Source organism: Colias philodice, chromosome 12 (assembly GCF_061535455.1).
Source record: "Colias philodice isolate Cphi_HAF_F1 chromosome 12, ilColPhil1 Martin Lab GWU primary, whole genome shotgun sequence".
Classification (NCBI taxonomy): Eukaryota; Metazoa; Arthropoda; class Insecta; order Lepidoptera; family Pieridae; genus Colias; species Colias philodice.
The window spans coordinates 11,184,714-11,206,379 of NC_143097.1; the positions used below are offsets into that span (position 1 = coordinate 11,184,714).

General features: G+C 34.0%; 2 protein-coding genes across 2 annotated transcripts in view; one reads left to right on the forward strand and one right to left on the reverse strand.

Moving 5' to 3' along the window:
- The window catches only part of LOC149484267 (uncharacterized), a 61,888-nt gene extending 54,423 nt beyond the window's left edge, over nucleotides 1-7,465 (forward strand). Inside the window, exon 3 of the mRNA XM_089701841.1 lies at nucleotides 6,021-7,465. Within this exon, the coding sequence (XP_089557967.1) occupies nucleotides 6,021-7,043 (1,023 nt within the window). The 3' untranslated portion in view covers nucleotides 7,044-7,465. The remainder of the gene's footprint in view (nucleotides 1-6,020) is intronic.
- LOC149484264 (uncharacterized) overlaps nucleotides 1-21,666 on the reverse strand; it is a 252,038-nt gene that overhangs the window by 155,448 nt on the left and 74,924 nt on the right. The gene's annotated exons all lie outside the window — the stretch shown is intronic.

Here is a 21,666-nt window from a genome sequence, read left to right on the forward strand (position 1 = left end):
AAAATCTTCTCTTACGCAGATGATACGGCGATAGTGTTTAGTGGGAATTCATGGCTTTCTGTATTTAACGCGGCACAGATAGGTATTTCTAAAATTTCTGATTGGTTAATAAGTAATCTCCTCACTTTAAACATTAAAAAAACTAATTACATATGCTTCTCAATTAATAATAAAACACAACCTAATCCTAATCTTAACCTTAAGCTACACGAATGTGATGGAACTAATAATTTAAATTGTACTTGCGACACTATTGAAAAAGTTTTTACTACAAAATATCTCGGGATCATACTTGATCACCGCTTATCTTGGCATTCACACATTGATTATATGAACGAAAGAGCACGGAAACTAATCTGGATTTTTAAATCTTTGAGACATGTAACTTCACATAAGCTTAGGAATCAAATATACAAGTCCTTAGTTCAATCAATCTTAGCATATTGTATTCCTATCTGGGGGGGAGCTAACAAATCTAAATTCATAGAAATGGAGCGTGTGCATAGGTGTCTTCTGAAAGTCATGTATCAAAAACCTCGCCGGTTTCCAACGACAGATCTGTATAAACTATGTGATATTCTATCAGTCAGACAACTATACATCTTACTTATTACAATAAAAACACACAAAAAAACACCATTTATCTATACCACAGTGGAGGGAAGAAGAAGGAAGGAGGTAATTAAAACTCGTTGTACCAAAACTGTTTTTGCCAGACGCCAGTACTCAGCTAACTCAGCTTATATATATAATCATCTAAATAAATTATTTAACATTAATAGACTAACTTGTTGTGATTTAAAAAATAAAATAATGAATTGGCTAAAAACACTAAATTATGATGACACAGAAAACCTTCTTGCTACGTCATGCACTGTGTAATTATTACTTTTATATTATTTATTTAACTATAACCACGTGTAAACATTAGCTGGTAAATATTAATTCTAACTCGTGCTCATACATAAACCGACAAATCCAAACACAACACACACACACACACACACACACACACACAACACACAATACACAAACACATCACACACACACAATCATACACTCCACACTTAACTATTAATATTTAGTTATTAACAGTTTATTTTTTTCATGTAGATAACCTATTTTAAGTTAAGGAAGAGCGGGTCCTCCTGACACAGGTTTTATCTTAAACTTACTAGGAGGGCCCTACTACTCCAAATTGTGTAAAATTTAGAAAGGAAATAAACTATTTTTATTTTTTTATTTTTTTTTTTTTTTTTTATGTGTTAATCCAAGTTACGCTCTATATGTGTGCTAAATTTTATTATAATCGGTTTAGTAGTTTATTCGTGAAAACCATACATACATATAAACCTTTCCTCTTTATAATATTAGTATTATCTTTATCTATGATTCTAAACGGTAAGTTTTTGAACAATATGATTGGTACATCAACATTTTCTTCTTTAACTTCGAATTAAAAACTATTTAACGTGTTTAAAAATCAACTTGCCCTTTTAACAAAGCGAAACACTAAAAATACATATTTATGTCTGTCCATACAAACACCGCGAAAGTGGTACTTAATCAGCAGACGATACCAACCGGTATTCTGATTGTCAACTAGATATTATAATTAATAGTCTAGATTGTGGATGTGTGCAACTATATACAGCATCGGATAGTCGGGGGGAAAAGTTTTATAGCATTATAATTGCAATGCTAATGCGTCCTGCTATGCAAGATGTTTTACGAAATTATGTTGGGTATTTTAAAAATGTTTATAGGTAGGTATAATACTTGTACATGAACTTACTGGGTTGGAATATTTGCTGTTTATAAAATAAACCCTTTATTCTTTAACTATTATACAGTATAAAAGATAAACCACATAAATAACTCTCCAAACATATGATACTAGCTGTGCTCCGCGGTTTCACCCGCTCCGCTCCTATTGGTCTCAGCGTGATGATATATATAGCCTATAGCCTTCCTCGATAAATTGGCTATATCTAACACCGAAAGAATTTTTCAAATCGGACCAGTAGTTCCTGAGATTAGCGCTTTCAAACAAACAAACTCTTCAGCTTTATAACATTAGAGATAGTATAGATATAAACTTTGTCCTAATTTCAACAGACTACCTAAAACACAATTGAATGAGTCGTTCAAGCAAACATGCTAGGATCTGCCGTCATTTATCAGATAATATAGCCGTACCACACCTTATATTATAAAGCTCTAAATCTTATATATTTCATTTCGTCCACGACATTACATCTTATAATAAGTATGTGCATAAATTGTGTTGGCTAACCTGGCTACCGACCCTACACCTTTGACCTAAAGACCGGGATGCGCCTTGCGAAATGCCCATTTCACTTTAAAACTATATTTACACTATGTGTACCGGAATATGTTAAAATGCTGTATAAATATATGTTGCTTCGTAGAGAAAATTTAAAGTAATTTTATGTTTGTAGTAATTTTATACATACACATACATATTATAAACGAACAAATTCATTAAAAAATTGATAGAGGATTATGTTGAATGGTTATTCTCTGTAGATACTGCTTTCCAAATCGGTGGTAAATGTTAAAAATGTGTAATGACATTTCAAAAGTGCTTCTAGAAGAAGTCTAATTGAATAATACATGTTTGAGTTTGAGTCAATTCTTTAACTTTTGCTGTTTGTACTAGGCTGTTATTAGGTAATTTAAGAATTAAGAATTTTGTCAAAATATCTAACAGATAAAATCGAGCTATTCAATTTATTCAATTCTTATATACCATCATACACGTTACTGCTTATCTTATATAAAAAATTCTCGTGTCACAATGTTAGTCTGCATACTCCTCCGAAACGGGTGGACCGATTCTCATGAAATTTTCTGTGCATATCGGGTAAGTCTGAGAATCGGCCAACATCTATTTTTCATATGTAACACGGGCGAAGCCGGGGCGGACCGCTAGTAACATAATATTATAACTATCATTAAAACACTTGCAGCGCGTTAACAATTCTAACGTCTATAAGGGTCCGCCACCTAAGTTCAAAGTGTCGCTTAAATATTCAAATAAAATGTTTATATATTGCTCATAAAACATGATAAATTTAATATATAACGTGCCATTAATTCAGAAAACATGTCTAGTAGCACTAAACTGTCCTTTGATTGTCGTGTCATAAAATAATCTGCCATTAAAAATATAATGGGATCTTTTTACGTCGATAAATTCCATTCAAAGTATAATAATTCGGATAGAAAGTTTTTTAATACTGATTAAAGTTTAATAGTGTAATCGATTAAATCAATGCTGAGGTTTTTGTCACTGAAATAATCTCTATCACTTTTATGGCGTTTATATTTTTAACGGAGGTATCTTTAACCGTCGTAGTAGAAAACCTTTGCACTTAATAATATCTAACAACTTCCGAAATACTCACTGAAATATCGCGATTCCTCGGACATAAACATTTGTTTGTATATTTACTACTAGGTTTCCGCCCGCGGCTTCGCCCGCGCAGTTAAAGAAAAACCCGCATAGTTCCCGTTCCCGTGGGATTTCCTGGATTGCGTCATTTTCCCGGGATAAGAAGTAGCCTATGTCCTTTCTCGGGTATCAAAATATCTCCATACAAAATTTCATGAAAATTGGTTCAGTAGTTTAGGCGTGATTGAGTAACAGACAGACAGACAGAGTTACTTTCGCATTTATAATATTAGAATGGATGGTTCTTTATCAAACAGTCCTGCAATTCACACATTGATTTAAAAATAGATGTGACACATAACTTTTTATGGTCACCTTTGAATATGTCAATAAGCTATTCATCACACATCCATTGGTTTTTTATATTAATTATACAATCGTTATATGTAACTTTAAGTATGTAATTTTATAATAAACATGTTTCCTCATATACAGGGTGTCCCACTGTTGGTATACTAAGCTCAAAGGAGGTTATAGTTTTGCATACGCTGAGTACCTACGTAAAAAATAAATAAAAATTCCAGACGCATTTTTTTTTCAAATAGATGAATTCTTAAAATTCTATGTGTACACCCATAACAAGCGAGCCGCCCAACTTTGCCACCAGCACGTGAGCTATCCTTTAAGATTATGTTTTCATAGATAAAATGCTCATATTAGAGAAGCGGTATATGCCGGCTGCGCGAAGCTAGAGAAGAAAACATGGATTTTCAGGAAAAATTTAGCAAAAAATTTTGGACGTAATTTTTTTCAAAAGTATTTTTTACGTGATCAGTGTATGCAAAACTACAAGTTCCTTCGCGCTTAGTATACCAATAGTGGGACACCCTGTATATTGTGATATATAGGTAAGAACAGTATAAATGCAAGCACAGAACCGTGTTACAAATTCTAGAAAAATATAGAAATTTTTCCACGTATGTCATGGCCTTACAAAGCTCTTGTTGAAAGCAAAGCAAAACACGTATAGGAATGATACATTTTTCACACCCTATCAATCACCGTGTTTTGTTCCTCTCAAGCTTTAATTAACCGCTTTTTGCTGTAAAATATCTCGGTAGCATTCCATGTACAAAATAGTATACCTACTCAATATGCACGTATTATACTGGTGTAGTTGTAGCCGCGGCCGGTCATTAGGAGTCGCATAAACACAACAATGTATGTCCCATAAAACTGAGTGAATTCTGCAACGCCATTAGACTATCGTAAACTAAGGTATAAGACCTTACGCCACGCTTTTTATGGTTATCTACCTACCGCAGTGATCTAATAAATATCCGGATAAATAACTATTTAATACCGCTTTTGAATCCCCGTGACTTTGTTCGAATAGCTACTTATATGACGTTAAACTACTTGTATAAAATTTTACACATACAACGTTTCATCGATATATTTAAAGAAAATTGATAGAGTTCATTAATTGTGAATTAATTATTTTCTATATAAAAGTCTTATTTTGTTCGTAAACTTAACTGTATATGGATATTAAATGTCGTATTAAATTTTCCTATTTCTAACGTCGAATGCAGAGATTAAGAGACATTTAATTAATTTGGTACTTCAATACCGCTATCTAGTATTTATAAGTAATATGTTTCATGGATATTTATAGTAAAAACGTGATAAAAACTAAAAATAATGAACTGACATTTACGATATGCAATTTGGTTTACAATATTGTGTATATTGTGAAATCGTACTCTGGATAATACATATTTGGTCATAATTCGTAATATATTATATCAATATAACTTTTACACCCAGATTGTGTTCTGGGTTAATGGAAAACTGTCGTAAATAAAACAAGTAACACAATGCGGTGAAATGTCACATCTCTTTGCACTTTACATATTTCATTAATGGTTGAATATTTATATGATTTATACTAGTAATTAATATCCACTTAATTGTATCTACCTAAGATTTAGTGGAAGAATTTGGTTAAACTAGAATAAAATTATTTCTGAAACTAGGTACATCATAAATTAGAGCAGCAAGGTATTCAATATCCTTTTAAAGACTTATTACGTAAATTTATCTAATACATGCTAAATACTATTGACCTCATTGTACAGTATATTTTTCAGTACCGGTTTTCCAATAATCAAGATTTTCCTATTACAAATCACAGTAGACAATACAATAGTCTTACATAATAAATTAAGCGAAAACTCAAGGTCGAAAAACGAAACCGTTTATAAACGAGCGTAACCGACTGGAACCGAACCTGTGGCCTATTTCCAACGGAAGTGACGTCTTTACGTGAGACATTCGTAAAGGCGTGTTTTCACTTTCAGACTCGGCCGTGCCCAGCGGCCCGTGTAAACGCAGCTTAACCGCTCATAATTATACACATAATTAAGCACTTATCTATTCATGAAGCGAACATGTAATATAATTCATTAGAACACAGCAGTAAATCAATCTTTTACATTAAAAAACACATTTGAATAAAATATACTTTAATCTTGCACTATTTTACTTTTAAATTAATTGATATTACCATTTAATAATATATCTTTTTTCTTCTTTCCAGTCGTTCTTCGGGCGGTCGTACAACAACCTGAACTCCATTACGGAGTGCAAGAACAATGGGGAGTGCGTGATCAACAAGAAGAACAGAACGGCTTGTAAGGCGTGTCGACTGCGGAAGTGCCTCATGGTGGGCATGTCCAAGTCGGGCTCACGCTACGGCCGCCGCTCCAACTGGTTCAAGATCCACTGCCTCTTGCAAGAACAACAACAAGCTGCGCAGACACAATCACCGCCCAGAGTGCCTCCATCCCCACATCACATGGCGCCTCCGTTCCCTCCACATCTATTCCCAGGATTAGCGAGACCTAGAACAAAAGAAGAACTCGCCTTACTCGGCTTAGACGATTACAAACCTTGCTCCGGCTCCCCAGACTCTCATCGCAGCGACTCGTCCCCCAAATTAGACGAGAAATCTCGCATCACACAGTCCAGACCGCCAGACAGACCTCTTACACCACCGAGAGACTTCGTCCATTTGCCTCTAGCCAATATATCCTTGCCCCATTTTCCACATTCTCCGTTTCTACCGCCGCCGCCGTTCAGCCCGTTCGCGCCGAACCACCCTCTGCTGTTCCCTCCCGGCTTCCATCCGATGTACTCGAGACAATTCCTAGATCATGCGGCGTTACGGCAAGCCGCTGAAAACAATAACGATGTTAGAATCGACGACCACAACACGGAGTCGTCGAAACGGTTCTTCTTGGATGAGATTTTAAAGCAACAGAGATCGCAGCCGCCGCAGGAAGACGTGATATCTGAAGCGGAGTTCGTGCCGACGCCGCCCGCGGAGAGGAGAACCTCCGAATCGCCGTTGCAGGAGAATCCTATGGATTTGTCAGTGAAGTCTGATGGTAGATCGAGTTCGGCCCGGCGGCGGTCGGACGACAGTGAGGTGATAACGCCTGATAATGAAGACCCGGAGTCGGGGAGCGAGCGCGCGTCGGCGAGCGAGGACGAGGCGCCGCCGTACTCGCAGATCAAGCGGATCAAGCTGCACCCGCTCGACCTAACCACCAAAGTGTGACGTCACCGTCCCCAACATTGATGGCCAGTATGGATTGTGATTGAGGACGAAACGCGTCGCCGCATTGTTATCGAATAAAGAGTCTATCCAAATACATAATATAAGTAGATTAGCGTATTGGTTTATACCCGGTTGATGGATGTACAAATTGTGTGTAAATAATAAATTATTGTAATCTAAGAGTTAGGTTTAGTTAGTCGGTTTATTGAGAATGGCAGCCGGGTGCGACATTCCGTGACGAAATTATAGCGTATTCGAATATAATTTATTCCTTAGTAGAATTGAATGTGTTTGATTTAACCAGTGTATTTCGGGTGCATTGTTTTTTGTTTATTTTTATATTTTGTTCGTTTGTTAAGCTGAGTCATAGACGCAATATAAATCAGTACTTAAGTTTTTACGCGTGATGCGTATATTTCTTATATACAGGGTGTCCCACCATTGGTATACTAAGCGCGAAGGGACGTGTAGTTTTGCATACACTGATCACGTAAAAAATACATAAACAACAAAATTACATCAAAAAATTTTTGATAAATTTTTCCTGAAAATCCATGTTTTCTTCTCTAGCTTCGCGTAGCCGTCATACACCGCTTCTCTAATGTGAGCTTTTTGTCTATGAAAACATAATCTTAAACGATAGCTCACGTGCTAGTGGCAAAAATGGGCGGGCTGCTTCTAAGGAGTGTACACATAGAGTTTTAAGAATTCATCTATTTGGAAAAAAAATGCGTCTGGAATTTTTTAAGTATTTTTTACGTACTCAGCGTAGGCAAAACGATGACCTCCATTGAGCTTAGTATACCAACAGTGGGACACCCTGTATACATATATAGAAAAAATATACATTTACATTTTGTATCGTTACGTATATTTTGATATTCGTATAGCGTCAGTTCAGCTCTATGTAATATTGTAAATTCATGACAATTTTGTATGTTAGTTAAAATACTCGATTGACTGTATTCCTATATTTGCTCAAGGTTCAAACCTTTATTCCTTGTACTCATTGTGATATAGTCACACATACTCAGTAATTGTATTTTTGGATGATGTTTTTTGTAAATAATATATTGTAGTTAGAACGTTTTATTAAATGCATTCCACGGAAACGTACAAAATAAAATATTCATGCACTCGACTTTTTGTGTTATTTTTTAATACCCCTATTTTCTTACTAGAATTTGAAGATTACAGCAATAACAACATCAGTTGAATTTTGTTTTGAATGAATAGAAGCAGTAAAAATAAAATTACTGAATCGATAATAGGTGAGCGAACAACGTATTCAAAATTCAAATTAAAATTGGTACACATGCACAGTGCACACAATATAATATAATATATATATAATAGATCAGATAGAGATATAACTTATTGATGCAAGGAAATAATATTGTTATACTGTGCTAATAACATCCAAGCTGATAATACATTTTCCCTGGTCGTCCTTACTATATTTTCTTATATAAAAAATAATATATTCACATATTAATACATATATTAAGTCATGATGATACATATATTTAAATACCATAATAAGGTAAAAGGTAACACCTCTGAGTTTATTCTGAATCGTGGAACTTGTGATTCAAATGAGCGCAAAATATTCTGCTAAGCGATCTAAATTTAATATTTCTCGTTCTCTATTCAAGTGGATATTTTAGATTATTTAACAATGCTACTACAAGCTTTCTGCTTTCAATTATTGTGCTTATTTCTATACTTAATATTATAAAGCTGAAGAATTTGATTGTTTGTTCGAACGCGCTAATCTCAGGAACTACTGATACGGTTTGAAAAATTATTTCGGTGTTAGATAGCTCATTCATCGAGGAAGGCTGTAGGCTATATCAATCACATGCACTTGAAAGTCAGGTTACGACTAACTGTAAACTGTAACTGTAAAATTCTAAACATCTGAATAAAATTACTTTTTTGTTTTAACGTTAAAAATGATGTAGAGGCATTTACAGTAAATGAAACACAATTCCCATAAAATCTATTTATTTATTCCAAGGACGAATACATCATAGACACAAATATATAACATATACGGTATAATTTGCATTATTGCAGTATAATCCTCAATAAATTGCTGGCCCATTAACAATTTGCCGGTTGAACATTTACGAAAACGCATGTCAGAGATCATTGTACATCAATTATTTGTAAATACTATTACATCACGTGGTTGTTTTGACGTTCTGCCACAGATTCGTTGATTCAATGTTGCTAGAAACAAAAATATGTTTATTATTTTCTTTTTTTTTTCAAAAAGAGTGAGGATTCATATAACTAGGAATGATGATATGTGTGATTATTGGATGACAAATTCTTGAGCTTAGACGAATATGAAAAAATCTGCTGAAAATCGTTACAATTTCCTATATTATAGAAAACAATGCCTCCTTTTGCAAATACTAATATAATCAATTTATTATACTTGTATTTTACACGTTTCCACATCTCATATAGTCTTAACTCTTAACTTCTTAACTCTAACGTCTAACTAAACTTATTACGCGTCATTCAAGAAAATGTTATCAGTAAGGTATGTATTCGTATGCTTATTACTCTGTATTTCTTATTTTTATGCGTACCACTTCCGTGCAATAAAAAAATTACCTATTATCTCAATATTTAATCATCATCTACGCAAACAACAATCATCCTATTCTACTTATATTATAAATGCGAAAGTATGTGAGGATGGATGTATGTGTAATTGTGTATGTATGAATTGATAAATAATGTTTGTCACTCTTTCACGCAAATACCACAGAACCGATTAGAATAAAATTAAGCACACATATAGAGGGTAACTTGGATTAACACATAGGATAGGTTTTATCTCAGAAATCCCACGGGAACGGGTTTTTCTTTGAAAACGCGGGCGAAGCCGTGGGCGGAAAGCTAGTAATATTATAATATCAGAAGAAGCGTTCTTTTACAATTAAAAATTTAATTACATTCAATGCAAGAATAGCAAAAGCTAGAGCAGTAAATTCATGTTTTTCAAACTAGTGTCAATCAAACTATAACTTATACGTGCTAATACCAAAAACATTTCCCCATAAATACATAATCCTCCTTTTAACAAAGTTGGATAAAAAGTATTGATGTCTTAAACAATTGAATACAATTATCGTAATCGAGTTAACGGCGAGACCAGTTATGATGTAGAAAGGTGTGAAGTATGGGGTTTAATTATTATAATTGTTAAGATAACACAATTTTTGATAGGATTCCGTAGTCAGTTTATTAAAACTGACTAATTAATAATAATTGACTAAATTAAGCTAATTCGCATAAACATCTAATAGGAAATACTATCTTACAAGAATATATCTTATTATGAAGAATGGCGTTTTTCGTTCTCAAGAAAATTTCCACATAAATGTCTTGTTTGGCCCGGGCTCCGCCTGTAAAGAAAGATATGCATTTAATGATAAGTAGGTACTTTAATATATTAAGGATTTATTTTAACAAGGGGTAAATATAAACCTAAAATAATTTAAAATACGATTATGCAGTAAAATACAGTTCTAAAAAGAAGTAAAAATAAGTACCTAGTGAATCTAATAGGAAAAATTAATTTGAGAATTCCATAGTCTAAGTAGAACTTTTCTTCGAAAATAAGTTTCTATAATAGGTACCTACTCAAGATATAAATTTATATATATAAATATTTTAAACACAAAAAGTCACTTAGTACTTATTTAGTACAAAGGTCGCAGATCTAAGAGCCTAGCTCTTTAACAAAATTAATCGGTGTCATTTAATTATCAAGTAATAAAAAGACTGGTAAAGCTAGGTGGCTGCAACATTATGGCACTTTGCGAAATACGTCACTAGATGGCGCATTAAGACTTTTTCTCAATTCAACAAAAGCTCTCTTTATTTTACTTGTCTGTTATCTTAAAAAAGCTACAGAGTTTATTTTTAGCTCTAATCTACTAAAAGTGCTTTCTAAGCCTGTGGTAATTTTTTTCTGTATTACGACGAGCTTCCAAACCAACTCTAGTAAAATAAATAATTGCTTAAGTTTGAGTTTTGAGTTTAAAATCTTTACATTTAGCAAATTACAAAGATTTATATGCAAAAAGATTTCCATCATTACATAACGGATGTCTAGCTATAAACTAAACATCTCGGCTGTGCTCAAAATAGTAAAACAGGCTGTGTTTAATAGGCCAGCGCATGTGAGCGGGCACTCCTTGACCTGCCGTACTGTGCATCTTTAAAACGGATAAACATTTACTAGATAAGTCATATATTTAAATAATTTAATGATTCGATAGTGAAAAGAGAAAAATCTTTACATTTTGTGAATAGCAAACAATATGTGCAATAGGTATATTTAAATTAGGTATTCAATCATAAAATAACTTTTACTAAAATTAATAATTCTTATCTCATACCTAAAACATTAAAAAGATTTCTTTTATTTACTTTCTTGTATTTAAAATATAAACAATAACTAACCGTTAACTATTGGAGGGTTTTTATGCGATTCAGACGCATTGCACTATTTATAGTAGGTACCTAAATATGACAACACTTACAATAATTATTTAATAAATTTAATAGTAGGTACCTAAATATGACAACACTTACAATAATTATTTAATAAATTTAAAACAATACCGCATCTAGTTCTCTAATCCCCAAACTCAAGAATAACGCAAGCCGCTTGTGTAACAGTAGTAAACGTACAATAACCATGTTATAGGTCATTTTGTATTGAATACGTAATTACCCCCCCCCCCCTCCCCCCGCGTGCCCCTCCATAGAAATTGCATATGAGTTTTATGGATCCGTGACAGACGCCATAAATAATAACTGTGTGACCTTAATAGAATCTAATTGGCTATAATTTATAGGCTAGGTGCGCACGCGACGGTCTCTGGACTAAAATATTGGGATACAATAGAAGGGCTCTCTGTTGAAGTTTAATTATTATTATAGCTTTTGTGGAACAAATCGTTTATGTTTTGTAATGGGAAAATAATATGATGTGATTCTAATGATCTTTGTTTTCGGTATGAGTTAGAACGAACAAAATTGTACCTTCTAGGAAGCTAATTATGAAAATACCCATTACCCATCCTTAGTCCTATAAGATATAATAATAATAATAATAAGCTTTATTTATTCCACCTTACAATTAATAATTAATACATATACATATGACATTTTAGTTTTTTTATCTATTCATTGTTAGGTGGCCCCTTATGGGTAAAAGCCTCCTCCATCTTGTACCAAAGATCCCTATCTTGGGCCATACGCATCCAGTTTTTGCCTGCTATGTTCTCTATGTCGTCCACCCACCTCTTCTTCTGCCTTCCCACTTTCCTTTTGCCGATTGGGCCCTGCCATTTAGTGGTATGATATGTCCACCTGTCGTCTTTATATCTAGATAGGTGTCCTGCCCATTTCCACTTTTGTTTCAAACTAAAATTAAGTGCATCTGTTAGTTTGGTTTTCTTGCGAATGTCCACATTCCTTTGTTTTTCTATTCTTCTTAGTTTCAGTATACTTCGTTCCATAGCATGTTGGCATGATGAAATTTTGTTCTTGACTTGTTCTGTAAAGACCCATGTCTGGCTTGCATAAGTAAGGCTTGGGAGAATACAGGAATCCATTATTGTCTTTTTTATTTGACGGCTATAATTGCCTTTTAGAATTTCTTTTTGGGCCCAGTATTTTTTCCAGGCTGTACTTATTCTTCTGTCTACTTCGTTTTCGTTGCTTTTTGCATCAAAAGAAACCAACTTTCCAAGGTACACATATTCATTTACATAGTCTATTGGGCTTTCCTCTATTCTAATTGTTTTCTTTTGACTATTTGACATAATTTTAGTTTTAGATGCATTCATGTGTAGGCCAACTTTTATGCTTTCAGAATTTAATTTTTGTAGCATTGATTCTAGCCCTGTTGCAGACTCACTGAAAAGAACAATGTCATCAGCAAACCTTAGATGTGTAAGTTTTTTATTTCGTATCCATATGCCATTATTTTCCCACTTAATGTTTTTAAAAATATCTTCAAGGACGGCTATGAATAGCTTTGGAGACAATGGGTCACCCTGGCGTACTCCTCTTCCAATTTTGAATTCTTCCCCTTGTCTTTCCAATTTTACTCTGCTTACACTTTTAGCATAAATGTTTTTATGATATTTATATATGCATTGTTAACATTGTTGTTTTGTAAGGCTATCCAAATGTATGGGTGTATTATGCTGTCGAATGCTTTGGAATAGTCCACGAAGGCTATGTAAAGAGGTTTGTTGAATTCTCTAAATTTCTCTATGATTTGTTCTATTGTATGGATGTGGTCTACTGTTGAGAAGTGCGGCCGGAAGCCCGCTTGTTCTATTGGCTGGTTCTTGTCTATATCTGGTGTTATCCTTCTTAGTAAGATTGACGAAAAGAGTTTATATATTGTAGATAGTAAGCTGATGGGCCTGTAATTGCTAATGTCTAGCGGGTTCCCTTTTTTATATAGCAGTATTATATCGGATCTACACCATTGCAATGGTACTTGCTCTTTTTCCAGTACTAGGTTGAATAGATCCTTTAGGTATGCAACTAGGTATGGCGCACCGATTTTCAGGGCTTCATTTGTGATATTATCTTCACCTGGACTTTTCTCTGGTTTCAATTGTTTAATTTGAGTTATTATTTCTCTTTCTGTAATTGGGTCTGGTGCTGTTTTTGCTATATCTTCTCCACTTGTATTAATACCATTATCGTTTTTGTCTTTTTGTGTTGAATCATGTGGTGGTTTTCCATAAAGAGAAGTATAGAAAGCCGTTGCACATTCTGTGATGCCCTCTCTATTCTTGATTTCACCCTTTTCGCTGTTCAGACTTTGTATCCAGTTTTTATGAGTTGATAATTCTTTAAAGGCTCTTTTGGAACTCCGGAAAGTTGTCATATTTTTTTCTATAATTGCTCTTCTATGATTAGCATAATCTGTTTTGATTGCTCGATTGGTTTCTTTGAACAGATTCTTGAGTTCTTCTCTTGTTTCTTTCGATTTGTTCTTTGTGAACATAAGTTCAGTTCTTCTACGGATTAAATTCTGTGTGTGTTCGCTAATGATCTTCTTTTTTTGTCTATTGTTTTTATCCATTCTAAGGCTTTTAATGATTATTTCTTCCAGTTTGTTGCTGAATGATTGTACAGACTTATCTTCTTTTAGGAATTCTCTGAGTATTGGTAAGTTCTCTTTTAGATTTTGTATGTAGTTTTCTGTCTCGTGTGTATACTTCAATTTGCTGGGCATGGTTTTGAATATTCGACGGTTCATTTTAGGATTTTGTATTTTTAAAGAGCATCTTATCATTCTGTGGTCTGATGGGTAGCTTATTTTATTCAGGACTTCAATATTTGTTACAGATTTTGGGTTGGAACTCAATATAAAATCGATTTCATTTCTTGTTTTGTGATCTGGTGATAACCACGTCCATTTTCTGGAACTTCTCTTCTTGAAATATGTGTTCATGATGGACAGCTTATTCTCTTGAGCGTATTGTATTAAGCGATCACCTCTTGCGTTCCGTATGCCATAACCGTAATTGCCCAATACGAGATTTTCATGGGGTTTTGGTTGTCCAATTTTAGCATTGAAATCTCCGATGATTAACCTGTTGTTGTCCGCTAATTCTTGAGCTCTTGATAGGTCGGTGTAGAATTTTGTGATTTCGTCTTCGCTTGAACTCTCTGTGGGAGCATATACTTGAATCAGTGATAGTGTTCCTTCCTTGAAGTTCAGTTTTAGCAGAGCCACTCTTTCTGATATTCCTAGAAAGCCCGATATGTTGTCTCTTAGCGATTTCTTTATTAAAAATCCTACACCATGAAGACCCTTAGTCTCTCCTCTATAACAAAATATGTATTCTTTATGTTCTTCAATGGTGTATCCTACCTTTTTAATTTCTGCGAGTCCTATGATATCCCATTTTATTTTATCTATTGCATTGTTTAGTTCTAAAGTCCTTACTTTAGTAGATAAGGATCTTACATTAAATGTGCATATCATGAGGTGTTGTTCTCTTCTTGACATTAAACTATTGCGTATGTTGTGTTTTTTTATATCATTCTGTTTATTTTTATTTGATGGAGGGTAGTGGTCGTCTTGCCCCACGTTGACCAGACGGCTTGGGGTGTTTTTTTTGAAGGTTGATTTAATTAATGTTCTAGTATTTGTTTTAGTTATGTTTCTGTTGCCGGTGGTCATTTCTAGTTTTTTGAAATTTCAGATAATGAAGCTGTTCTTCCACGTTCAACATAATTGAAAATATTTGGTTTTATAATCTCTTTTGCGCTGCTCTTGGGAAAAACTGTATTTGTCATTTCTTTCGAGTTTATTTTCTTTTGGGTTGATGTATTATGTGAGTTGGGTGAGCCTGTTTCTTCTCTCTTTCTTTTATCTCTGGTTTTTTCTGTTGGTTTCTTCACTATTAGTTTATCGTATTTGAGAAAAGCGATATTTCCTTTCTCTCTTTCCCTCATTAGTTGTGGTTGCAGCTGCTTCCGTTGTTCGAGCACTTCTCTAGTAAAATCCTCTTTGACGTATATACCTGGTGGGAGATGGGTCTTATTTTTCAGTATGATATGTTTTTTCCATATAGACGCGATGGTTACTACGACGGGACGGCTTTTATTGTTCTTTTTACCGATTCTATATATGTTTTTAATTTCATGGCTTTCAATGTATGTTCCTGTTTCTATTATTATATCCTTTATGTAATCTACCATCTCTGCTTCTCCTTTTCCAGACTCCTCAATTCCAAAGAAGACGAGGTTATATTTTCTTTTTTCTAGTTCTATTGTGTTTAGTTTTTGTTCCAATGAAGAAATTTTGGTTTTGAGTTTAGTATTCTCCTCCGTTATCGCTTTAAACCTCTCGTCTATTGCCTCCATAACATTCTTTGTTACTGCCGCAGTTAAAATTTTTGTTTGTTGATTCAACTTTTCGTCGATTTTTGAAAAAAGCAATTCCATACTTTTATCCATTTTATTTATTTATCGTAGCAATACTACTCAGTGGAAATTTATTTATTAATGATGGTCACCCTGTCACAATTGACAACTTGTCTATGTCAAATGACGTTGACGGTTGATTGACACTTGACACAATAGATCGTTGTTATGGCAGCTCTGTTGAATGATTTGCAAATTATGTTCAGTTTTAGTTGCAGTTTTTTCTGATATATTTTTGTTTTGCACTGTGATTATTATTCAATTTTGTCGTTTACGGTCACACTTTGCGGATCATGCGTCGTAACGCCACAATGGAGCACTTATTTCACAATTATTGATTTTTATTTGCGGAGGACGTTGACGTACGTGTTTACTTTGAGACCGCCGGAAACGGAAAACGTAGGAACGGAAACGGAAACGGAAAACAGGTTAAATAAGATACCCACTCGTAGAAAATTATTCTGTATATACTTGCCTTAATGTTTGTGACTCAAATGAAAAATAAGATAAGATTGAGTGTCACACTGAAAAACAAGACCAGGTACATCGCCCCAACATCAAAACATCCAAAGGGACAAACTGTTATTGCTAAATGATAAATGCATAACGTATATGAACAGCTAAATCGACCATTACCCCAACCGGAGTGAAATTCGCAAGCATATTTATCAACTTTTTGCAAACCATATAAGTACGTTTTAAAAATAATGGGAAGACGCAGGCCGCACAGTGGGGGTTGATATATGACGACAAGGAACATAGATCACTACAAATTTGTGATTTCGCTCGCTAACCGGGTACGAAATGATACTCGTTTGAGATTAAACACTGTGAACTGCAGAGTATTCAAAAGCGAGCAACGCATTTGCAGAGCCCATCTGTAAACTTTCATGGGTGGTGCGGTGGTGATCGCTTACTGTCAGGCTAACAACAAGCTCGATTGCCCGTTTTATCTTAAAATAATCAAGAGGATTTCTTTGATTTGTACGCTGAGACTTCTTAAAATAATCGAGAGGAGTTCCTTTGTTTTGTAGAGACTTGTAGAGAATAGAGACTAAGGTAGAGACACATAACTTTGAATTGTACTTTTGAAAGCTTTTGCTAAAGCTTATATATAACTTCCCGATCTCCATAGGTACCTTACCTACTGGCCTGTCGTATAGACGGCTTGAAAATCCTTTTTTTGTTAGAGTGATTTCATCTTCCATTTCCTCCAAAACGTTTTTCTTTTAAAAGAAGATTCTTCTCACTTCGAGCGTGGTACCAAGTTAATGTATGCGGTCTGTAATCGTTTTCATTGGCATATTGCAGGTGCGCTTGAAAAATGGGAACTAGGTATATCATTTTTAATTTATAGGTGCAATATTATTTTATGCTCGCATTGTAAATTACCTCCCTATTGCTCTTACAATATTCAAATAGTAATAAAACGCGTTAATCATCTTTACATTTAAGATTCAAAATAGAATAAAACTTTACTCCTTTAATGTATTCATACAGAATCCAAAACCAACTTCTTTTTAATTTAATCTCTAAATGTTTATAGAATTTTTACTTTTTTAAGAATATTTCAACAAATTAAAGCCTATCAGATTGATTTTATAATCGCTACAAAACTGGTTTACTGATGAATGAATTGCCTAATTTGTAATACGATAGTAAGTTAATTGATAAATATCAAATAGGTATTTTTTTTATTTATGTCAAAGATAACGGTAAGCATAGATAGAGTTGCCAACTTTTTAACAAGCCTTTCAAATTAAAAACAAATATCATATTACACACATTTAAAAAGTTCAACCGAATTTGGACCTCCCTTTTTGTAAACAACATAAAAAACTGAAGATGTTTTCCTGCAATTTAATTTTTTTTTTCTCATACTGGCTGATTAAAATATTATGTATTATTTAATTGTTATTATAAACAAAAACCGAAAATCAGCTGCGTTCAGTTCACGATTGAAACTAGCCAACTGTGTAGGAGATAGATTGAAATATTATGTGTACAGGAACGGAATCTCCGTGCATTTTAACATCACAGTGCAACCACAGATAACAAAAATTCTAATAAATTATACTAACTAACAAAAATTATACATACACGTATTAAATAACCATAATAATTGGACACACACAGAGTTACGATTGGACAATGAGCGTACCGGTAACGTAATACCGGTACATTACCGGTTTTCATTTCGAAAGTGTATCAAGTAACGTGATACACAATAAATTTCAAGTAAAATAATAATGACACAAACTGCTCTTTATTAACAATAAAATTTATTAATAATGTTCCTTCGCTGTCGTTTGGAATGTACTTCTGTTATAAATATATAATATTTTTGGATCGTTATCACGACGTATCATTTATTTTATATGTTTTAATGCGTTTCCATTTTAATATTTCGCGTTATTCGCACCTATATTAAATTACAATGGAGTATTTTAACACACAATTGTAAATTTCATTTTTATACATGTTATTTGCACGTTATATTGACAGTATTGTACTTTATGTTTAGACGTTTTAAAGGAAAAGTAAAAACTGTATAAGTCATCTATTTTTTATAGATAAAGCAATGAACGATAATTTTAAAGCCATCCTTGGGCACGATAAAGAGAAATGATACCTAAACTGAACGTTATTTTGAAGATATTCAGCTATCGTAGCTGAACTAGAGCAACGATCCACATTTTGTTATGTTTTTAAAAATACTAAAATTTTTCATTTTATTCCACACAAAAAATATTATATAAGCAGAACATCCATATCTAAATCGTTACTAATTTCCTTATATGTATTACTAGCGACCCGCCCCGGCTTCGCACGGGTGCAATGCTGATACTAAATAAATATAAAAATATAGCGGCCCGCTCCGGCCTCCGGCATCGCACGGGTATAAAATAGCCGGGCGGCCGCAAACGCTACGTCCTGCAATTTTTAAATCTGTAATATCTTCGAAAATATTCACTTAAATCATACGGTGTAAAGGGCCATATAGATCTATATTAAATGAACATTGTATCCATGGTATTTAATTGGTTAAGGATTAATGCTGTATTGGTTAAAATCGCTTCGAAAATTAGCCATTATTTGTCGTAAAAAGTAAATGACAAAAAAAAGTTATTGTGGGTTATCCATAAGAGATAGACATATACCATCGCGGACTTTTCTGTAGACCTTTTCAATGTGTATAATACTTAGTACATTATTTTGATAAAACTCGTAGGGTTCAGCCTGCGTTTGCAATGTAAGCGGAATAAATGTAATTTTTTACGACATCACATTAGAAACCTCAAAAATAACAGTACTTCTCCACTACTTAATGGATCTTATTATACATATAAACCTTCCTCTTGAATCACTCTATCTATTAAAAAAAACCGCATCAAAATCCGTTGCGTAGTTTCAAAGATTTAAGCGTACAAAGGGACATAGGGACATAGGGACATAGGGACAGGGAAAGCGACTTTGTTTTATACTATGTAGTGATGCGTTACCAATTACTCATACTTACATACCCGATTTCCATAATCCACAAACAATTAATAATCGATATTATTATGCGAATAATAAAATAATGTATTAATAAAGTAGATACTATAATAAGTATGTCGTATTACCCATTTGTCTTTGGAAACATCCGATTCGAGAATTATTGTGCCCTGTGACAGGCCACGGATCGCTCACGACACGCTGTAGGCTGGTTATACACGAACGACTGCGAAGAGATGTATTTATCTACTTGTATGCAATTTTTAATATCTCCATATTCATCAAGGGGGTAGGTAGACTAAAAATATAGAGAAGATTGACATATTTAAAACGTATTTCACAATAATGATATTCAGTAATGTATATCATAACGCCATTTTTGTGCTAAATTATTCACGAGACTTAAGACATCATTAAATTATACTTACTTCTAGCTTATACTCAAATGGTATTTAAAAGATTAAAAGTATATTCATGAAAAAAGGATCCGCCGTGTTTACCATGAAAGAAATGAAACACTTTATTCTGTATGTGTGTATCATAAATGAAAAACAATGACAAATTTGCATAATCTTTAATTTGTAAACTTTTCGTTTAAAACTTTTGCGACAAAAAATCGCAAGTATTTTTAGTCGTCACCACTAATTCGCCTAAAAGGCCACTCGTTCTGTTTCGAACCTACTTTGTACCTATTATGGAAACCTAAGACCTTAATGTGCCATCCCAAAAGATCATGAAACAGGTTAACGATTTTATAGAGCAAAGAGGTTATCTTGCAAGCACTCTATATTTAAATATTATTATTTAAACTAAGTGCACTTATGAAATTGCATTGATTTAGATATTAGAAGATAGATTGTAATGTAGATGGTATTTACTCTCTATGTTTATCTTCTTTACTATCAAAGTTGATCAAGAATGGATCTCCTTATTGCTTTTGTATATTTCTAAGTCTTCTTCCCTATCGAAATCTTTAAAAAAATCAGTAGTCTCTCGTCTAGTATGACTTTTATTTGTATTTAATTAACAGGTTTTTATTCTAAACTACCACTTTATTCTTTCTAAAAATCACACAACACAAATGCCCTCACATGATCATCATAAGTCGCACGATCGACAAAATATCGCATACGTTTCAAGAATAGTCCACCCCCTATGTTCGTAAAGACATTTGTGTATCGAGCTATGAAGACACGGGTCACAGGTTCACAGCTATATGTTTTAATGACTTATTCATGCTCAACCCACCAGTTAACATTTGATCGATACTTATGTCTGTTTGTTTGAGATAACTGTTTAAGGATTTGGGAATAAATGGTTCAGGGTTTATCACGTTAAGGGTGCACTCACACACATCAGTCACCGTCACGGCACGTCACCGGACAGGATTAAAAAAAAATATGTATCAATAGTTCTAGTATGACTCTGTTCCCACACGACAGTCGCCGGCACGAAATCTATCAGTGACGTCACCGGTCAGGCACGTCAAATAATCTTTCCATACATGTATCATACTTTTATCCCCACTCACCCGGTGCCGTCACGTCTCAGTTCAGTCAGCGTCGTGCTACCGTCAATAATTGCTACATGTTCTCTAGCGTGACACACGTCTAATCACTGACTAACCTGATGTATGTGTTCAATGATTCAGTCAAACCGGCGACGTGACTGACGGACAACATGACGGTGACTGGTGTTTGTGGATACGTACACAAACCGTCACCGATCAGTCATCGGTGACTTGACGGTGACTGATGTGTGTGAGTGCACCCTTCTTTTGTTTTGCATTGTAATGTACGTTTTGACTTCTATTTGAGACTAGCTTTTCGCCCGCGGCTTCGCCCGCTTCGTCTAACATTGCGTTGCGAAGTTTTAAGGATCTAAGCATAGGTACATAGGGATATAGGGACAGAGAAAGCGACTTTGTTTTATACTATGTAGTGACAATAGTTAAGAATAAATTATTTATTGCTTGCAGTATGTGTATTGTTGAAATCAAAATTACTCTATATCTGTAAAGTGGTGTACGAAAATTTAAAAAAAATATACACATCAGTATGTCATTTTATTTAATTCTAATATCTTCGTTTCTTTTCTATTGTTTTTAAAACTACTCAAGAATGCGAAAACA